The sequence below is a fragment of the Rhineura floridana genome, chromosome 4, assembly GCF_030035675.1.
Source record: "Rhineura floridana isolate rRhiFlo1 chromosome 4, rRhiFlo1.hap2, whole genome shotgun sequence".
In the NCBI taxonomy this organism is placed as follows: domain Eukaryota; kingdom Metazoa; phylum Chordata; class Lepidosauria; order Squamata; family Rhineuridae; genus Rhineura; species Rhineura floridana.
The window spans coordinates 134,587,016-134,606,765 of NC_084483.1; the positions used below are offsets into that span (position 1 = coordinate 134,587,016).

Here is a 19,750-nt window from a genome sequence, read left to right on the forward strand (position 1 = left end):
GAGCTGTATGAGCTCTACACAGGAGAGGGAGCTCAGGAGCAATTATGTAAACTGCCCGGATCATTTCTGTATTCCACAGTTCAGCCCTATCAGTTGGAAAACTCCCCAGAGCCCTTTGGAAACCATCCGGATCCATTAGTCTCTGGGGCGGACCAACTTAATAGGTCCCCCACCCTTGCAGAGGGGAAAAGCCACTGCAAGTCTAAACTTCAGCAAGCAGTGATCTGTCCATGACAGAGAGACTGATGTAAGGCCCCCCATATTCAGATCACCAACTCCATGTCCAGTTGCAAAAACCAAATCTAGAGTATGCCCTGCTACATGTGTTGGGCCAATGGCATATTGGGACAGTCCCATGGTTGTCATGGAGACCATGAAATCCTGAGCTGCCCTGGATAAGGTGGCCTCAGCATGGATGTTGACACCCCCCAGAACCAACAGTCTGGGGGATCTCAACAGTACACCTGAGACCACCTCTGTCAGCTCAGCTAGGGAGTCTGTTGGGCAGCAGGGTGGGCGGTACACCAACAGAATCCCCAGTCTGTCCCACTGACCCAGCATAAGGTGCAAACACTCCAGACCAGTAGTCACATGGACAGGGTGCTTGCAGAGGGAGATGGAGCTCCTATAGACCACAGCAAACCCCCCTCCCCGACCCTCAGGTCTACCCTGATGCTGAACCAGGTACCCTGGCGGGCATAGCTGGGAGAGACTGATTCTTCCTTGCTCACCCAACCCAGGTCTCAGTTATACATGCCAGATCAGCTGCCTCATCCACAATTATTTATTTATTTAATTAATTTGTATCCCGCCCTTCCTCCCAGCAGGAGCCCAGGGTGGCAAACAAGGCACTAAAAACACTTTAAAACATCATAAAAACAAATTTTAAAATACATTAAGACAAAACAGCGTTAAAAACATTTAAAATGTTTTTTAAAAAGGTTAAAAACATTATTAAAAACATATTAAGCAAATCTGACACAGAGACAGACTGGGATAGCTCTCAACTTAAAAGGCTTGTTGAAAAAGAAAAGTCTTCAAAAGGCGCCGAAAAGCTAGCAGAGATTAAATCATGAATGAGGGAGATCTTATTATGTACCAACCTGGCATTTAGGAACAGCATCCGGAGGTCTGAGGGCTGGCCGATAGGGCAACCAACAAACCTGTGGGTGTGGGGAGGACCGGAACAAGGCACCGGCATTAACTGCCTGGGCCACGTTCCCCTTACCTGGCAAGTCCTCCTCACAACGCCATACCTCCCTCTTCCCATCACTACACTAATTGGGGGGCCCTCAAGTCTCCCCACTTGGCTCTGAGTCCTCTTTCCCAGGCATATGACTCAAGACCCACAAAAAGGCAGGCAAAATGAAAGTTAAAGAGGAAAGCACAAAAGTAGGACTACAGCTGAATGTCAAGAAAAGTAAAGTAATGACAACAAGATTTATGTAACTTTAAAGTTGACAATGAGGACATTGGACTTGTCAACGATTATTAATAAGCTTGGCACAGTCATTAACCAAAATGGAGACAATAGTCAAGAAATCAGAAGAAGGCTAGGACTGGGGAGGGTAAGTATGAAAGAACTAGAAAAAGTCCGCCAATGCATTACTGAACACTAAAGTCAGGATCATTCAGACTATGGTATTCCCGATCTCTATGTATAGATGTGAAAGTTGGACAGTGAAAAAAGTGAAGAGAAAAATCAATGCATTTGAAATGTGGTGTTGGAGGAGAGCTTTGCGCATACCATGGACTGGGAAGAAGACAAATAATTGAGTGTTAGAACAAATTAAGCCAGAACTATCACTAGAAGCTAAAATGATGTAACTGAGGTTATCATACTTTGGACACATCATGAGAAGACATGATTCACTAGATAAGACAATATAATGCTGGGAAAAACAGAAGGGAGTTAGAAAAAAAGGAAGGCCAAACAAGAGATGGATTGATTCCATAAAAGAAGCCACAAACCTGAACTTACAAAATCTGAACAGGGTTCATGACAGATGCTATTGGAGGTCGCTGGTTCAAAGGGCTGCCATAAGTCGTAACTGACTTGAAGGCACATAACAACAAAATGTTTTGTCTGATTGTTTTAAATGTGATTTTGGGTTGTTGTTAACTGTTTTAATGATGCATTTTAGAACTGTTGTGACCCGCCCTGGGACCTTTAGATGAAGGGCATGCAATACATTTCAGTCATCATCATCAGCCTCTGCTTTTAGTTTTATACTTGTATGGCTGGCTGCGATATATTGTCTGAAATGTTTTTACTGCTATGTGATTGTGTTGTGTACATTTTATGTTGCAAGCCGCCATGGAGGAATATTGTATTTTGAATGGTAGCTAATATTTTTTAAAAATAAAAATAGTAATACACTCCAGAAACTGAGATGGTTCACTGGCTTCAGGACTAACTGAAACACATGGTGCTGCTTCATATAGATGGGTTTTATAAATTTATTAGTTTATTGTTTTGGTGGCAGCCATACAACTCCAGTAATATCTGAAGCAGATATGAACTACAGAAACTTAGAATTCTCACCCTCACTTTACAATTTTTCTGTCAAGTGATTATCTTATGCTCTATTCACTACATGCCTAGACTCTTTAGGAGTGGTGTGCTGTACCACTGAGTTGTAGAGCTAAAATGGGACTTCAGGCAGACAGGCAAACAATGGGCAAATTACATCTACATTTACAAGGGGGGGTTGTACCCATTATAAAAGAAAAAAATTCTCTGCAGCAATAATTCCCTTCCCCTTTGTTCTCATTACGCACGTAAAAAGGTGAGGTGACAGCAGGTAGGAGCAGAGAGTACAACATCTGCACTAGTGGGAGACTGCTACCCCTCCTGTTGTACCAGGAAGGAAATAGCTCAAAACCCAGCTCCTCTTTTTTAAAAAAAGGTGTAATGATGGACTGGGATTTCCAGCTGTGCAAGGAAGAGAAAGGAGGACTAAAACCCCCTCTCAGCCTGGAAGAGTAAGAGGTTGGTGCTCCAACAGTTTTTGAAGCAAGGGTTTTTTTATAGTGCGCATACATTAGCAATAGGCTCCGTTTCTGCAATAATCGGATTTGCCATTGAATTAATTATTATTTCTGATATTCTGTATCTTTGAGAGAATTTTGAAGTAGCAACTCCTTGTGCCTAGTTTCATATTCATTCTTTTTCCAATTCATTTTTTTAAAAACTTGCTTTGAAATCATCGATAGTGTGAGTGATACTTTTATCATTCTACTTTCTACATGAGCTCTTCAAATGTGTATTCTCTTTCAATGATGTCAATAAAGTGTTGATTGTAAGCAGCAGGGGGGAATGAGGTGTTGATTGTAAGCAGCAGAAGGGAAGACACTGACTTGATTATCTGTCTTAATCTGTCTGCTCTGCAGTGCAATTGAAAAGGAATGTAAACAGGCAATCATTACAGAGTTCAGAATTAAGTTCAACAACAGTGGAGACTTGTGAATAAATAGTGATTATAATATTGATAATTTTCTGCGAAGCAAAAAATAATTGGGAGGCAATCGGAAAAATGAAAAGATATTGGAGGAAAAAGGAATCGGATCATTAATGACCACCAGGAGTCTACACTTAAAAATGAAATGAAAAAAGGAGAGTATTACATCCCGAGCATACACAAAGTATGGCCCTAACATTCTCTCTCTCTTTCTGTATGTAAACTACAAACTCTAAAAGCTCCTTTTGTGCAAGAATGTTGACACCTGTCTGAAAGTTTGTAGACTTCATCCCTTCAGAAGGGGCTATATATGAAACTTGCAAATTTAATCATATTCAGTGAAAATAAAAAAGGTATTCATGTCCCCTTAAAAAACCTTCACATTTGAAAGGCTCTTTTCCCCAAACCCCCTGCACCAACTTGTTTGAAATTTGGCAGGCTTCCATCACCCTCAGAAATGACTATCATACCTGAAAATTTCATCTAATTCTCTTGAATAAAAGAGAATAAAGAATGAAACTGTCGCTTGGTTTTCTCATTATAGTCAATCGGGAATCCAAGGCTTCAGAAACAGAAATGAGGTGAGTTTTAGCCTCTGAGCTAAAGCACAATGCCTGTCCAAAGTACTGAGCTGACAACCCCCTAACAAGCATCAGAGAAAATTCCAAGCCAAATATTTTTTCTGTTTATACCCATTTCTATCATTCTGCCCTCTTTTAATTCCAGAAGGAAGGCTTTCGGGAATTTGTTCCACATGTTTCCCTTTAAAGAAGAGAGGCCAGGCTTACATACCCAGTAGTATCAATGAAGTCTTTTTCATTTGTTGGACTTGCACCCAAGGCTTGATTACTCTCCAAGCTTTGCACATGCTGCATATCATTCAGGGTACAAAAAGATGCAACCCTTTGATCTGGAAAATAATAAATACTTACATAAACAGCTGACTGTGTAAAAATACTTTCAGCATAAAAAACTGATCTTCTTTTATCTGGATCCAGCTACAGCCAAAGAAGCAAGTGTATGTATTACAGGGATATCCCCCTCATCCCTGGGGACAATCTGGATTTCCAACATAGAGTATATAAAAGCAAGACCACTACAGCCTCAGCTCTGCGTGTATCAACAAAACAATATAGTTTGTTTTCATTAAATTACTTTGGCCAAAATGCATAGGAAATCTGAGACCATTACCAATTTCAAGCAAATTAATAGCAAATGCAGGCACTTAATGGGGAGGGGCAAGATATAAAATTCCATAAAAAGATATGGAATGCAGTATAGGAAAGCACAGTTATTGTACCACTGTACTTGAAACAAAATAATTTGCTAGTGCTACAATTCTGACCTTTATCGCACAGTTACCAATTTTCCATATATGAAGTAAGAGCTTAAGATTCTGAAGTAACTTCTTTACCCTAGGACTTGTAGAATACATGCTTGCCTTGTTTAGGAACTGAATTTCCTCACTGAAGGACATGCAATATGGCATACAAAAATATACTTAGAGCTAAAAGGAGTATGCCACACACAAATTGGTAAATCACAATTTGAAGTTTTTCCATGCAAAAGATTTATTCTGTAACAATAGTTATCATTTATTTATGTGTATATTCAAATTTCTCTAGAATCTACAGATTTCTATTGGTCCTGGCCATAACATGCCTTCCCCTCACATATCACAAAAGCCCAATGCTTGCATATAATCATGCAACCGTGCAAACATATAAAAGCATATAGTTAAAAAAATTAAGATCCAACAGCCAACCCCAGACCATCACCTAGAAACGGAGTGTGATGACAGACTGGCCCAAGTTCTTCATCAGAGTCAAAATCTGAAATAAGATTTAGAACGTTCCTATGAACAGCAGAGTCCACCAAACTAACTTTGGAATAATGTAATTGCAATCTTTATGAGACATAATGCTTGTGGAATATTACTTAACATCAAGTCATGTTAACTCTTACTGGGGGATCTTTTTTAGTTTTTGCAAAATAGTATTTTTCACCATCAGCCCACCATAATCATCTATGTAATTTGATCATTAAGAAGCCAATGAACACCACTATCATCCACTAAAAGAGTTGTAAAATGTACAAGGTAAGATGCAGCAGTGAAAGACTAGCCCATCTTCTTTAGGTGCTACAGTTACTTTAGCCAATATACTTTAGCCAAAACTTCTAAACTGTTATAGAAAGAACAACAAGCATTCGCAAAATATATCTATATTTGATCTCTATGTTTTTGAATAGCACCTTCATATGCGCTAAGACAAGATAATGATTTCACTCTTCAGTGGCAGTACAAAGCCAGAGCGCATAATGGCAGCACAACAGCATCAGACGTGAATTTACTATTTCCAAAAGACAAAATACCCATGGTAAAGAAAATGTCCTGCAAAGCATAATGAGGCAGAAATAAAATTGCAGCTAGTTACCTCTTTCACTTTTATATGCCAAGATTTTGTGTAGGAAATAAACTAAATTTAAATATTTTAATATTTTCTTTAAAAAGTTCACTAGTACACGAGAAGCAACAGAGGAGACACAGCAGTCCATAAACAAATGATAAATGTCAACAATGCAAACAGATTAGTCTTTCACTTTCCAGGCAAGATGGGCAATTATGCATTTTTATTTTAAGCCAGACAAGACAATGATGCAAGCCAATCCTGATATGCTTGACTGTCACTGAATGTAATTTACTAGGCTGTATGTAACACACTATTTATTCCTTCTATGTGCTTTGCTATAGAGACTTTTGAATAGTAGATGTCCAGTAAAGGACTTTTGAAAGCACTAACAATCAACTTTTAATTATATTGTTTGATATATAAAGGAAAAAATATAAAAACACAATCAGATCACATGACACATCTGTAGAATATCAGCGACATCATCAGAAGTACCTAAAGTAAATGCTATGAAAGAAATGAGAAAAACAAATGAAGAGGAAAAGATTGATGAACCACTGTTAGAAGGGGCTTTCTTTGAAACTTTAGAAGAGTTTTATAAATATAATTAAGCATTAAAAAGATGAAATGTTCCACTTGCAACTAATCAGAACAATCGGCTATCAGTTCCCAATCCGCCATTCAATTAGCTCAGCACAACATAAGGATAGAAGAAAGAATGGTAATCAAAACATACACACTTTCCCTTTTTCCTTGTTGGCACAGTTTATTTGAAGTGAATTGTGTTACTGGAAAACTCAAAATGGCTATGTTAAAAGTCCTTTACATATTGCTCTCATGTCCTGATACAGGGCTTCTCATAGGCATGTTAGACTATTCACCTGGGCTCTTATGTTCATGAGATGGCCAAAATACAAACATTATCTTGCTCAGAGTGTCTCAAGGCCTAAACATTTCAGACACAGAGAAGAACAAGGAACTAATTTTTGACTTGTAGTTTTGCATATTTCCTCTGAAGAACTGAGTAATGGCTGCTGTTGAAGATAGAATACTGTGACTGATGATGTGATTTTTTTTAATGTAATGTGGTTAGTTGGAGATATTCAAACCTTATTTCAATACTGTTATATTTTAATAAATATAACATTTAATCCAATGCCTTGTCTCTGTGTCTTCTTGGGTGTGGGGGCAAAGGCAATATGAATGCAAGATAGTTTATTTGTTCTCTCTCAAAATAAATGAAATGATGGAGACAAATAAATAGTGTATGGGGAATCTGAAATGCAGAATGAATGAGCCATCATTAGACATTATCAATGAACCTTCTGACCAATGACAAGTACACCAGGTTCCTGGATCCTGTTTGTGAGCAAAGACTTCTACTCTGCTCTGCAGTGTATAAATAGGGACCTGGATTATTCCAGTCAGTTCTGAAGTACTAACAATGTAGACTTCTTTGTAATACCTAAAAATGGACTATTGGTTCTGCAGAGAAATATAACTGCAGAGATGAGTGGAGAGATGAAAACAGTAGTCATTATCCAAAGAGAAGCCACTATTACAAACTGCTATGCTACAAACCAGAAGAAACAAAGAAAGAAAGCACATTAATATGAAAAGATGTATGAGTTACATATATTTCAGGTTTACAAAATAAAAGGAATCAGTTCAGAAACAGCTGTTAGATTATATTGATAATTATCATTACAACAGAGATTAGCTAAAAGTAAAATGAAGTAGACGTATAGCTGATTCATTGTCTTTATCAAAACAGTTCTGGCTAACATGTGCTGTAAAGTTTAATCCTAACTTTGATTTTATGTTTTCATTAACACAATGCTCTTTAATAATGTAACATCTTGTTCTTAAACATTTATTCTGGCACAGTATTATACAGCTATGCTAGCGTAACAGTTTTACATTGATGTTGAGGTGACAGCCATGAACCAGAGCTAGTGTTATGCAGTGAACAGTGTGAACCCGCAAAGATCTGGGTTCCAATTAGACACAAAGTATATTGAGAGACTTCGGAATAGTCATAGCTTCTCACAGCCTAACCTCACTGATTGGCTCTTTGTAGGGATGAAACAGGGAGAAAAAACTGAGCTTCTTGGAAAGGTTAAAAAAAGATCAGACCATCAGTTCCATATGCATCATATTTTAGGCTCTCAGTGCTTTTTCAATAGTACATATCCTTTAACAATCAGCCCCATTTTTTTAAAAAAAGATGTATCTATTTCAAATGCTCTGCCTATTCAGGAATGGGCTTAAGACATCTGACACATTACCTCACCAAGATAATCCTGGAAATTAATATTTGTGACAGAACTAATGTTCTCTCTTCTGTTTCTTTTCTGAAATCTTAATTCATATAATAACTGGTTCCAAATTTTACACTACAGTCCTAATACATAGCCTTATTTGATGTTAATTGTGTATATGTACTTAGTTGTATTTACTCCTTTGACTGTGCATAAGATTGTAGCCTTGGTTACATAAGATCAATTCGATTTCAAAACACTATGAAGCAAAGTAGAGTTCTTTAATGCTTATTATGTGCTAAATCCCATAGTTTTATTTTTGGTATTGTAGCCATGCAAGACAACAGCAATCATAGCAACATTTCTGGAATAAGAAAAGCCTTTTAAATCGAACATTCTGTATATGAATAAAACTTGATTCTTGAGGTAAACAATACTGTCACAGATGTATTTCCTTGCTGTGACACACATCTCTCAGTACCTGAAGTGTGTATGAATTGACAGCCAAGTGTGGTGTAGTGGTTAGAGTGTCCAACTAGGACTGGAGAAACCCGGTTCCAAATCTCCACTCAGCCATGAACTCACAGAGGGCGGGGAGAGAACCTATGGGGCAGTCACCGACTCTCAGCTTAACCTACTTAATGTGATTGATCTGAGGATAAAATGGAGGGGGAGAAGAGCAAGGAACTATGTATGCTGCACCTTAAGCAACTTGGAAGAAAGGCAGGATATAAATATAATGAACAATTTGCAGTTTTTCGTTATCACTCATACTCTCTAATTTAGAATCCATTGGAGCTTGGGAAGAAGCAGTGTTTGATGTTTTGCTCCCAAATCGAAAGCTTGGTCTGTTTTCTCTATAATTTCTAACTATTAACCAGTTTAGAAAGCAATAATGAACTAGTCAATGGGTTGGATCCAAAGCTGCATGAATGGAAGTCTGGTCACGCAATGGAGCTTACTTGTTCCCTCGCACCTCACCTCTGGAGGACTGTGAAATCTCTCTAGCATTGTAGAAGATGTGTGCATGCGTGAGCAGAAGGAAGATGAAAATTGGGCAGAGTTATCTTGCATGAGTAGAGCTTCACTTGCGGAAGTTACCTCCTCCCAATTTGCAATTTCCCCCACTCTCAATTGCAGTTCCACATGCTATAGTCTGCACCATTTAGAAGAGATTTTAGTTGGGTGGGGAGGCTGCAGGAAGTTGCAGTGGAACAGGAATGCCATTGTGCAAATAGTCATCTGCTTCCTCAGTTGTGAACCCAATCTGGTTTGTGCAATTCAATTAAAAATGGGAATAGAAAATGTACAGTTTTTTGTTTTTTTACTGGAACTGGCTGGATCCAGGAGTGGCTCACCCAGTGGGGTGGAGCTGCAGCAATAACCTCCTGGAAGCAGCATTGCTGCCATTTAGTGAGGCTGGAGCTGTACATAACCACCAACGGGAGCGCTGGATTGGTTCCACTGCTGTTCGTGCACAGCTTTCACCTCATAGGTGCCTTGCCCATCCCGCTCCAGATGAGCAGCAGTAAGACTGCTGCCAGGGCTATTGCTGCACTTCTGCCTGACAGAAGTGCCTGGATCAAATACATCATTTCTGGATATGGTCTATATACAGAGGGGAAGATTCCCGAACTCAAACATTCCCTAAGTACACTTTAAACTTCCTTTTAAAGTTTAAAAGACATATTTGGGGATTGCTGCAGGGGCTGCTTAAAAAAATGTTGTTGCTACATGATTGTTATTTCCCCCTATAATTTTCCTCTGGACTACAAACTCTATTCTTAACTCCTTACATCATAATCACCTAAAATACCAATTAACAGGTGATACTTTAGAAGACAAAACATTTTAGGAAGCAGATAAAAGGAAACACACCTCAAAGACAAATGTGTACTAGAAAGGTATTTTACAAATTGGCTTCTATATTCAACTTTTAATGTGCTTTCAGTTGTAGAAGACTGAGCCACTACTTATCTCATTATGCATTTTTAAGATATTTATAATATGAACTGATGGCTACGCTTAGGAAAAACTGCCCTAAGAAAACTCAATAATTAAAATTTAATTCTGGATGTCAATCCTATGCTGTTTTATTTCTCGCTCTTCTTACACCACCCTTGGTCTTAGCGCACTGTGCAAAATAACCTGATGTTCCATCAAAAAGAGTCCTGCGACTCACCTGATGGAAGTGATTAAAATGTAAATGTACTGCCTTCAAGTCGATTCTGACTTATGGCGACCCTATGAATAGGGTTTTCATGAGGCTGAGAGGCAGTGACTGGCCCAAGGTCACCCAGTGAGCTTCATGGCTATGTGGGGATTTGAACCATGGTCTCCCAGGTCGTAGTCTAACACCTTAACCACTACATCACACTGATTACTACAGTGCAAAAACAGATAAGCCAAGAGTGTATGTGCCAATAACCAGTGACAAGGAATGATAATGTTACAACAAGAATTGCACTTTAACTTCTACTAACTATATTTACATAGATTCTTACCATACCTTCAAATGCTTGTGCAGCATCTACCAGGTTAGACCAGTCTAATCCTGTTGCTGTATCTGGAAGAGGCATCAAACCAGGATCATTGAATCTTGATTTGTCAGATAAAGACCCATCTGAGAACCAAAACTCATCTAAATTAAGAAAAAGAAGCATAAGCCATCTTTAGGACAATGTCTGAACATGATAGAAAATGAATAATTTTGATATCTTAGATGTGTTACTGCTTTGTAGACTGTGTGTATCACATAATTTATAATAATTTTTAACATGTCATAAATGTTATGCTCTTAATATAGCGTGAACCACCTTGGAAGGGTTTGCTGTGAAAGCTAACTAGCCTCTTAACCGCTGTTTGCAAACAAGCTTCAAACCTGGGATTTCAATTCTGTTTATGATGAGAATCTGGGGTAGTGTTAACCATGATTAAGATCATAGAATCTTTTTATATCCATATCCCACTCTCCCCTACTCAATGTTTTCAAAATTAGCAAAAATTAGCAAAATGCACAATGAACTATACAATTGCCTCACAGATAACAAAATAGACAGACTGAATAGAGAAGCAGAAAAAATATAAAAGCAACATGGAGAACAGACTGAACAAAACCAACTGACCAGCTTTGCCTGCCTTCTGGTTGAAACTGTAAAAGAATCTGCTGCTAGGGACTGGGCAAGGAAGCCCCTTCCTAGACAGATTATGTCAACTGCACCCATAGGTGAGAACTTATTTTTCTCTTATTGTGGATTTGCATTGTGCCACATCAACTGTTAATTTTATTGTTCATTTTTATTATTGATATGGTATGGTGCTTTTGATAAGTTTATATTAATAGAAATGTTTTTACTTCTTAATGCTTTGACATTGTTATGTGCCACCCTGAGCTAAATTTTCTTGTTTTAAAAGCAGCATACAAATATTAAATCATATCCAACTGGATAAATTGACACCTGTGGGCCATTTCCCATGTTATGTAAGATTCTACTTTTACATGGTCAGGTCCCACACTGCTATGATACTATTTGAAATTGTGAATAAACATCCAATGGATGGATCGGGAATTACTTCCAATGTCAGCACTGTACATGCTTGGACTTGGCACTTCTGTTGGAATTAACCTGTCCCAGAGAAGATGAATACTATAAAGACAATTTCCCACATTTGTAATCATCTGAAGAATATGATACGGGGAAGGACTGTACCTCAGCGGTACCGCATATGTTTGGCATACAAGAGGCCCAGGATCAATCTCTGCTGTCTTCAAGAAGTGCTGGGAAAGACCTCTCTGAAACCAGGAACCAACTGTCCAACTGAATATAAGGCAACTTATATTTAGAAGGTATTACTACACTGAATATCAAATCAGAGGGTATTCAACACACTTACGTCGTAGGTGTCCAGTACCAGTGGTTAAGCTTGTTCTAGGAGGCAAGGTGCTGTGATATGGTGGTGTAGTGCTGAACAAAATATCATTTGGCAAAGCTTGATCTAGCATTGAGCTCCGCGAGCTAGCATATGAAGATCCTCTCCGAATGCTACATATGCTCTCATCAGAAAGAGTGCGATAGAGTGTCCTCCTTGGAGACAGATTCCCGTAAAATGAAAACTAAATATTTTAAAAAATGTAAATTAGAAAATATATTTAGGTTACCATAAAATGAAAACTCTGCATTTTAAAAAAATGTAAATTAGTAAATATATTTCAACATTATCATAACAACAACTGCTTGATTGCTGAGGTGACTTCTAATGATTGCCCTAATTGTTCATTATATAGATAAGCCTTACCCACTACAGTACACTGGCTTCAGTTTAGTATCTTTATACTAGTAACAGAATATTACCTCTATCAATCATTTTGGGTCTTCTGGAATTTCAGTGAAGTTACTGGATTATTAGATTTTCTCTTGAGATAAAAGCATTCATCATAACGAATTCTTAGAAACTGAAAAGTAGCTCCAACTCCATCCTGATAAATGAATCACTAGCCCTCTGAGAGTAACAGTTGCAAGAATTCTCTAGAGAAATTGCCATTTTTGGAATCCTTTCAAAACTAGGAATACGTAGTCTTGATTTTAATAAAAAAACTCTGTTAAAATATCTAGTCAAAGGTATTAGCCATATATGGACTACAAAACATATAATGTGGACTAAATCAATCAAAGTCCCTTCTAGTTCCCATAAAAAGAACAGAAGTATTTTTAAAAACAACTTGTCAGTGGCTTGGATCTTAAGTAATTCTTTCATGAACAGAAGAGCCTTTTCTATTTCCATAAAGGCTTTTGATCCAGCACAGGGTCCCATTGAATGAAGAGGGAAACAATTTTCACTAACTCCTCCTTCTGTTATGTTAGCATGGCGACCTTTCCTAGTCTGATAGGCCAGATTGTCATTGACCCCACCCCTTGCTGGCCAAGTTTGACATGCAAGCGGAGGAGTCTACCTATCAATCACCTGACATCACAATGATGTCAGGTGACCTCCTTTGGCTGCAGGAGTCTTCAGAAGCCCTTCTCAAAGTGCTGTCTTGCCCTATGCTTTGAAAGGGGCTTTGCAGGCACTGACAATCTGCTGATTGATGGTACCTGCACAACCCTTTTGGACAAGCCCGTGAGGCAGGTGGGTGTGGCTTGGCTTTAATAGTCTCAAAGGGCAAATGGGTGGGCCTTGTTTGGTCCGTGGGCTGGTGGTTCCCTATATCTACTTTATGCCCCAAACTATTTGAGAGGTTCTTTAAAACGTCTGGATTTTCACGGGACATGAGGGGAATCAGCTAAGACCTCCCTCCCACTGGAGGGAGTGTTTGCTCACAGAAACTCAGAAGCCACTGAGTTTCTGTGATCAAACACCCCCAACCACTGGTCCCATCATCTTTGGCCATTGGCTAAGCTGGCTGGGGTTGATGGCAGTCATCTGGGGACCTAAGGTTGAAGAACAGTGCTTTAGGACATCAAAAAAGCTTCTTAGGCCCAGTTCAGATGTTACTTAACCAGTATGATTGCTGCAGAATATGGAAAGTGGATTACTGGAAATGGTTCCCATGTGGTTCAGGTTGACTTCTGCTGCCTGACCCTCCAGTTTTTATTCTTTATTGTAAACATTCTTCAAATACATGATTCAGTAACAAAATACAATCATTTCTTGTTTTCATTTCCCAGGGGCACAACTATGGAGTGTTTATACATATATACACACATTTTCCTTTCTACATCAGTACATTTCATAATAAAGACTTCTACTCACATTATTCAATGTATGAGAACATGAGTCCTTCATTCACTACCAAATCTTAACTTAGTACCCATCCTCCAGAAAAAAGATGGAACTCTCTCTGGCCTTTGACACACTTTTTTCTTCTTTTCCACATATACGTTAGAGGGATGGGAACCATTTTCCAAGAAAGGTATCGGTATATTTCAGGTGCATAAAATATTTAATCTGGATACTACAACCACAATTTTATCTATAACAATTAATTCCCACACTATCAACTCATCCATTCACCGAAGACGTATGGCTGTATTTCTAGCAGTATGCTAATGGAAATCTTGCTGCTAACAGAAGACCTATAAGGTATCTCCACATACTTGAGATTTATTATAGTTTCATAAATTCCAGTAGGACTGGAGTTGGATTCATATCCCCAGTTATTGAGCTGATATACTGTAACATCCAAGTCCAGTACTTATGCACTTTTGGACATGCTCACCATACATTTATTTATTTAAAATATTTATAAACTGTACTTTCATATAAAATATCACAAGGCAGACCAAAACACAGTATTTCAATAAAAACATCAAATGCATCAGTGAGAAGTAGTTGGCATGAAACTAGGTTTCCCTCTTCTCACATTTTTACAACATAGTGGTGAATGGTGCTTATTAATGTAATGCATATTTACTGGAGAATATTATCTCACTAGAATTGTATAGTAATTTGTCTGCTGTTAGAAGCTACATTTAATTGAAATGAGTCCTAAATGCTTGGCCAGATTATTGTATGCAACACTTCACCTACATCTTTCTCCCATTTTTGGACATACATTGGCTATTACATCTTTTGGGCATTGCATCCAGCAGTTTACGCATCAAAAAGGATAGTCTTCTCGCCCATCCCTAGTTATGAATGGGACCAATATGTGGTTAGGATCTAACAGGTCACATACAGAGTTCTGCCCATGAAATAAGTGGTTTATTGCCCCCCCCAACATATTCATGAAAAGCACAGGACCCTCGGAGTCATGATTCAATGTAGCATGAAATGCTGGACTTTGGAAGGAAAAACACTGGCAGCCCCTCCATTAGTATACATTACTTGTACACTGGGTTCTTTGGATCACGGTTAATATCTTATATTTACTAAATGGTGACACTCCCAGATGCATTTCATGAATCTTCAAAAACTAGATGTATGTTAATCCATTTACAGGACATAAGCCGTGTGAATGCTAACCTTCACATTTAGGTGACTATCAGAATTCATTGGTGTTATCTTAGGATTTTTTATTCATTTTTGGACATTCACAACATTTATCTGTTATTATATCCAAGACACCTGAATAACTAAAAAAGTTTGAATTTATGTCTCTCTTTTGAAATGAGGTGACATGGTAATTTATTTTTCACTCGTGGCAGAAACCTGAAATTTGGCTGACACAGCCTCAAAACTCCATATTATTACAACCTTTCTTTGGATAGTGCTGTCACTTATCTGTTTCCTACACACAGTGAGAAAGTGAAGAGCCACATCCAAATCATGGAAGGAGCTAAGCACAACCTTCCTGTCAGAGCAGCTATGAAGGCAGCCAGCGCTATACAGAATTTGGCCGAGGGCCTGATGGCAGGGGACCTTTTCCTGGTATTGATTTCAGGAGGTGGGTCAGCACTTTTACCTGTACATATCCCTCCAATTGCTCTTAAAGAGCAGGAAACCATCACCCCTTCTGACCCCAGCCACTGGGCACTCCTGCCTGCCACCCTTGGACAGCCATATGTGGACATTGACTTGTATCCAACAAAGTTGTTCCATTCACACAAAGAATTCTGTTTGTACAATGGAACTTCACCTTCCTCTCCTCCTCCTTGTGCAACCCCTAACCCTCTGCAGTAGATGGGGGTGTTCATAGGACGAAGAAAAGGAGAGGAAGTTCCGTTGTCCAAGCAGAAGTCCTTGCGCTAACAGTATGACTTCACTGGATACATCCCATAATGTTTGAAGTATGTACATACTTAAACTGTGGAATTTGCAGCATACATTGAATTTTGTGTGTGAACACCCTATTTGAATGTAATGCCTGCCCTGGGGTATCTAAGGCAGGCAATGGAGGAAGGAGGAAATCTTACTTCCCACCCCCAGTAACAAAGAGACAATATTGTCTGAAAATGTGCTCTGTTTTAGGCCTGGGGTTGTATTCAACGTAGTGCTAAGAAGATTGTTCCATCAGCGCACACATTTCTGCTTGCCAGTCAACCCTTTCCTCACCCCTGTGCACTGTACTGGGGGTTCTCCTGACCCTCCGATGCAGATTTGGGGAGGGCCCAGAGATGCATAGGGGGAGAAGAGGGGGGACAGTCCTGTAGCACTAGAGCAAATCCTTGCACTAGCTTCTGCTAGCACAACAAATTAGTTGAATACGGCCCCTAATGTTCACAATTCACAGCATGAAGTTTATATGATAAGAGGGTTAGTGAAAAGTTCCCTCCTTTTGGGGGAGTGACAGGACTTTTGAGTGGGAACGTTCTTCTCAGTCTGAAGGCAGCCAATCTCTGTCGAGTGCAGACTTCAGCCCCTCCCTACTCCTCCCTCCTTCCCTTTCGAGCTTTCAAATTTCTTCAGCTTCTGGTGTGTCTAATTCCCTAATGGAAGCCAGATGATTTTCAAGCAAGCCCTGCTCCATAAATTATTAACTTCCTCATTTGATCCATCAAATTGACTGGACAATGAGACCTCTGGACTCTTCCAGCAGAGCAGTGAACCAGCACTGCATCTGTAGAGGCTGAGGAGAATTATGCAGGTGAACTCAAACCATGGCCTCTGTCTTGATGAGCTGGTATAACTTTCTGGTGGCCCACTTCTTGCTCCACCAATGAGGCATCTTCTCCCAGCACGGCCCTCCAGGAGCATGGGATTCATTTCTTTCGTGGCATTGTTGCCAGACTCCTGCCAGGGCCCATGCTGAAAAGTGCTCTGTTTCTAGACCCAGGCAGATGCCCCAAGTTTGTACTGCATGGACAGCCTTTTGAACTTAGGAGGACCTTGTGCCTGGTTGGCTTTGGGAAGGCCGTTCTGTGTATGGCAGCTGCAGCAGAGGACATCCTTGGGGACTACCTCACTTGGGGAGTAATTAGTGTTCCTCAAGGCATCCAAGAAACTCTGCAGCATACAGGAAGGAGGGCAATGTTGCTGAAGCCCCAGAGCCACATTCAAGTCATGGAAGGAGCTAAGCACAACCTTCCTGTCAGAGCAGCTATGAAGGAAGCCAGCACTATCCAGGATTTGGCCGACAGCCTGACGGCAGGGGACCTTTTCCTGGTGTTGATCTCAGGAGGTGGGTCAGCACTTTTACCTGTACCCATCCCTCCAATTGCTCTTAAAGAGAAGGAAACCATCACCAGGCTATTCAGTTTGAAGGGAGCTATCATTCAAGAGCTGAACACGATCCAAAAGGCACTCTCCTTGTTAAAAGGTGGGGGGTTGGCATGAGCTGCTTATCCTGCCCTGGTATTAAGCCTCATCCTCTCTGATGTCATTGGAGATCCATTAGACATTATTGCAAGTGGATCCACCATTGCCAGTTCTCACAGTGCCCAGGACTATGTTCAGATACTGGGTAAATATGATATGCTGAACACCTTGCCAGTGCAGACAGTGCTCTCTGATTCCATCACAGAGCATGTCACTCCCAAATTTTATTCCCATGTGTTCAATATTGTCATCGGCTCTAACAGATTAGCTTTAGAGGAGCCCAAATGCCAGGCAGACTACCTGACCATGATAAAAGGCCACCACTCTAGCCCACAAGCCAGACCACACATGGATGGAATATTGGGCTGTGGAAATTCTGTTCCTACTTCACACATCTGAATCAGCCTTGTGAGGTGAAGGAGAAATCATTATTGCAAAATACATAGCCACAGCATGAAGCAAACAGTTTAGGCACACATAGCAAGAGAAGAGAAGGTGGTGCTGGTGTTGGTATAATAAGGACTAAATCTATCATAACAAAAATATAGCAAGCTTGCAGTTAGGCTAAAGGGGAACTTGATGGTAAAAGTCACAAACATAGAAATGGGAAGCTCCCAGATAAACTAGGGACTTTTGGCTCATGGAGCATGTGCAAAGAACCTGTAATGGTAGCCAAGGTCATCATTAGGGAGAAGAGGGGATTTTTCGAGGACCAAGTAGGTCCCAGCAAATCTATCATTACCAAAAATGGAATGCTTAACAACTCTATTTAAAGAGCTGAAAAATTAAGCTTGGGGTGGTTTTTTGATCTGGACTCAGTTGGGACAGGCTGGAATGGTCATCCCTATTGTAGAATGCCTTGCCTTTGGATGTGTAAAATACTTCTATGTTGTATTCTCTTTGTATATTTGCTTGTGTGCTTTTATATGTAGGAGTGTAGTCATCCGGGGTCTCGGGGTGCCTCTAGACTTCTTACTTTTTTGGGAGCAGGGTCCCTATGTCTCCAGCATCCCACAAGCCAATCACATTAAAGAAGAGTGTGTTAGCCACTGAGAAAAGTCTTTTAACGCGCTTCCTTGTCCTTTTCTGCTGATTGAACCAATCAGAGTGAAAGCTATTAGGTCAGCCACTGAGAAGACTCTTTTCAATAGCTAACATTCTCCCCTTCATGCTGATTGGGCTCCTAAGGAAGCCTGTTGTGGGAGAAAGCATTAACAAGCATCGCATTCTCAACCCAGCAGCAAAAAAAGGGGGAGGGTGTGTGGCTGTGACTATCATGAAGGGACCCTGCACTTTTGAATTTGCCACTACACTACTGTTTATATGCTTGTGTGATTTTGTATTCTCTTTCTAAACCTGAGTGAAACTAAGTGCGATCTTAATAAAGTTTGTTAAATTGCAACTCAGTTGTCTTGCCTGTACCAACTGGGGAGAAAAAAACCCTATTGCTAATTGAGATTAAGGAATAAAACAGGATTTAGAAAGAAAAACAGTGCAAAAACGTTTGACACACGATTTTCAAAAAATTCCATACCTACTGAAAACTATTATCTACACTTAAAAGGTAAAGGTGTCCCTGCACTTATAGTGCGAGTCGTTTCCAACTCTTAGGGTGATGTCTTGCGACGTTTACTAGGCAGACCGTATATATGGAGTGGGATTGCCAGTTCCTTCCCCGGCCTTTCTTTACCCCCCAAGCATATGCCGGGTGCTCATTTTACCGACCACGGATGGATGGAAGGCTGAGTGGACCTTGACCCCTTTTACCGGAGATTCGACTTCCTCCTTCTGTTGGAATCAAACTCCGGCCGTGAGCAGAGCTTCGGCTGCGTTACTGCCGCTTACCACTCTGCGCCACGGAGGATCTATTATTTACACTTAGCAACTGCTTAACACAGGCTAACCTGTGGATGTTGAGAAGTTGTTTGACTAGAACTGCCATCATCTTAATCATTGGCCATGCTTGCTAGGGCTGATGGGAGTTGGAGTCCAACAAAATGTGGAGGGTAACAAGACAGCTATCTCTGCCTGAAAGTGAAGAGCTTTCAGGATAGACATACTAAACCCACTGACTATAGCCACATAGGTTTCACAGCAATATTTATGAGAATACTTATCTGACTTACTAGCTCTATTCTCTTTCTCATTTATAGCTCTTTTTAGAACTCATCTCAATCAAGCTGGGTACAGAGACAAAGAAAAAATAAATATAAAAGTAGCATCAGCTAACCTTTCTTCTCCCTTCCTCCACAGAGATGTTGTCTGGTATCATCAACTTCAGAAACGCTTCTTTTGATAAGACTCGCTGGCTTTCAGAAACTGTAGCCGTTACAGAACCCTGAAGCCGACTTGAAGATAGGCCATCAACAGCATTATACATTCTGTGAAAACATTTGTTATTTATAATTAGAGGACATATTGT

General features: G+C 39.9%; 1 protein-coding gene and 1 pseudogene across 6 annotated transcripts in view; one reads left to right on the top strand and one right to left on the bottom strand.

Annotated features, from left to right (window-relative positions):
- Nucleotides 1-19,750, bottom strand: part of SIPA1L2 (signal induced proliferation associated 1 like 2) — a 140,121-nt gene that overhangs the window by 9,328 nt on the left and 111,043 nt on the right. For 4 of the 6 annotated variants that reach the window (XM_061624502.1, XM_061624496.1, XM_061624497.1 and 1 more), the window contains 5 exons: nucleotides 19,559-19,709; nucleotides 12,028-12,247; nucleotides 10,643-10,774; nucleotides 5,240-5,293; nucleotides 4,254-4,371 (listed from right to left, as the gene is read on the bottom strand). In XM_061624502.1, coding sequence (XP_061480486.1) covers nucleotides 4,254-4,371; nucleotides 5,240-5,293; nucleotides 10,643-10,774; nucleotides 12,028-12,247; nucleotides 19,559-19,709 — 675 coding nt within the window. The remainder of the gene's footprint in view (nucleotides 1-4,253; nucleotides 4,372-5,239; nucleotides 5,294-10,642; nucleotides 10,775-12,027; nucleotides 12,248-19,558; nucleotides 19,710-19,750) is intronic. The other 2 variants (XM_061624499.1, XM_061624500.1) reach the window with 1 other exon arrangement.
- On the top strand, nucleotides 15,400-17,727 carry LOC133384098 (glycerate kinase-like; annotated as a pseudogene).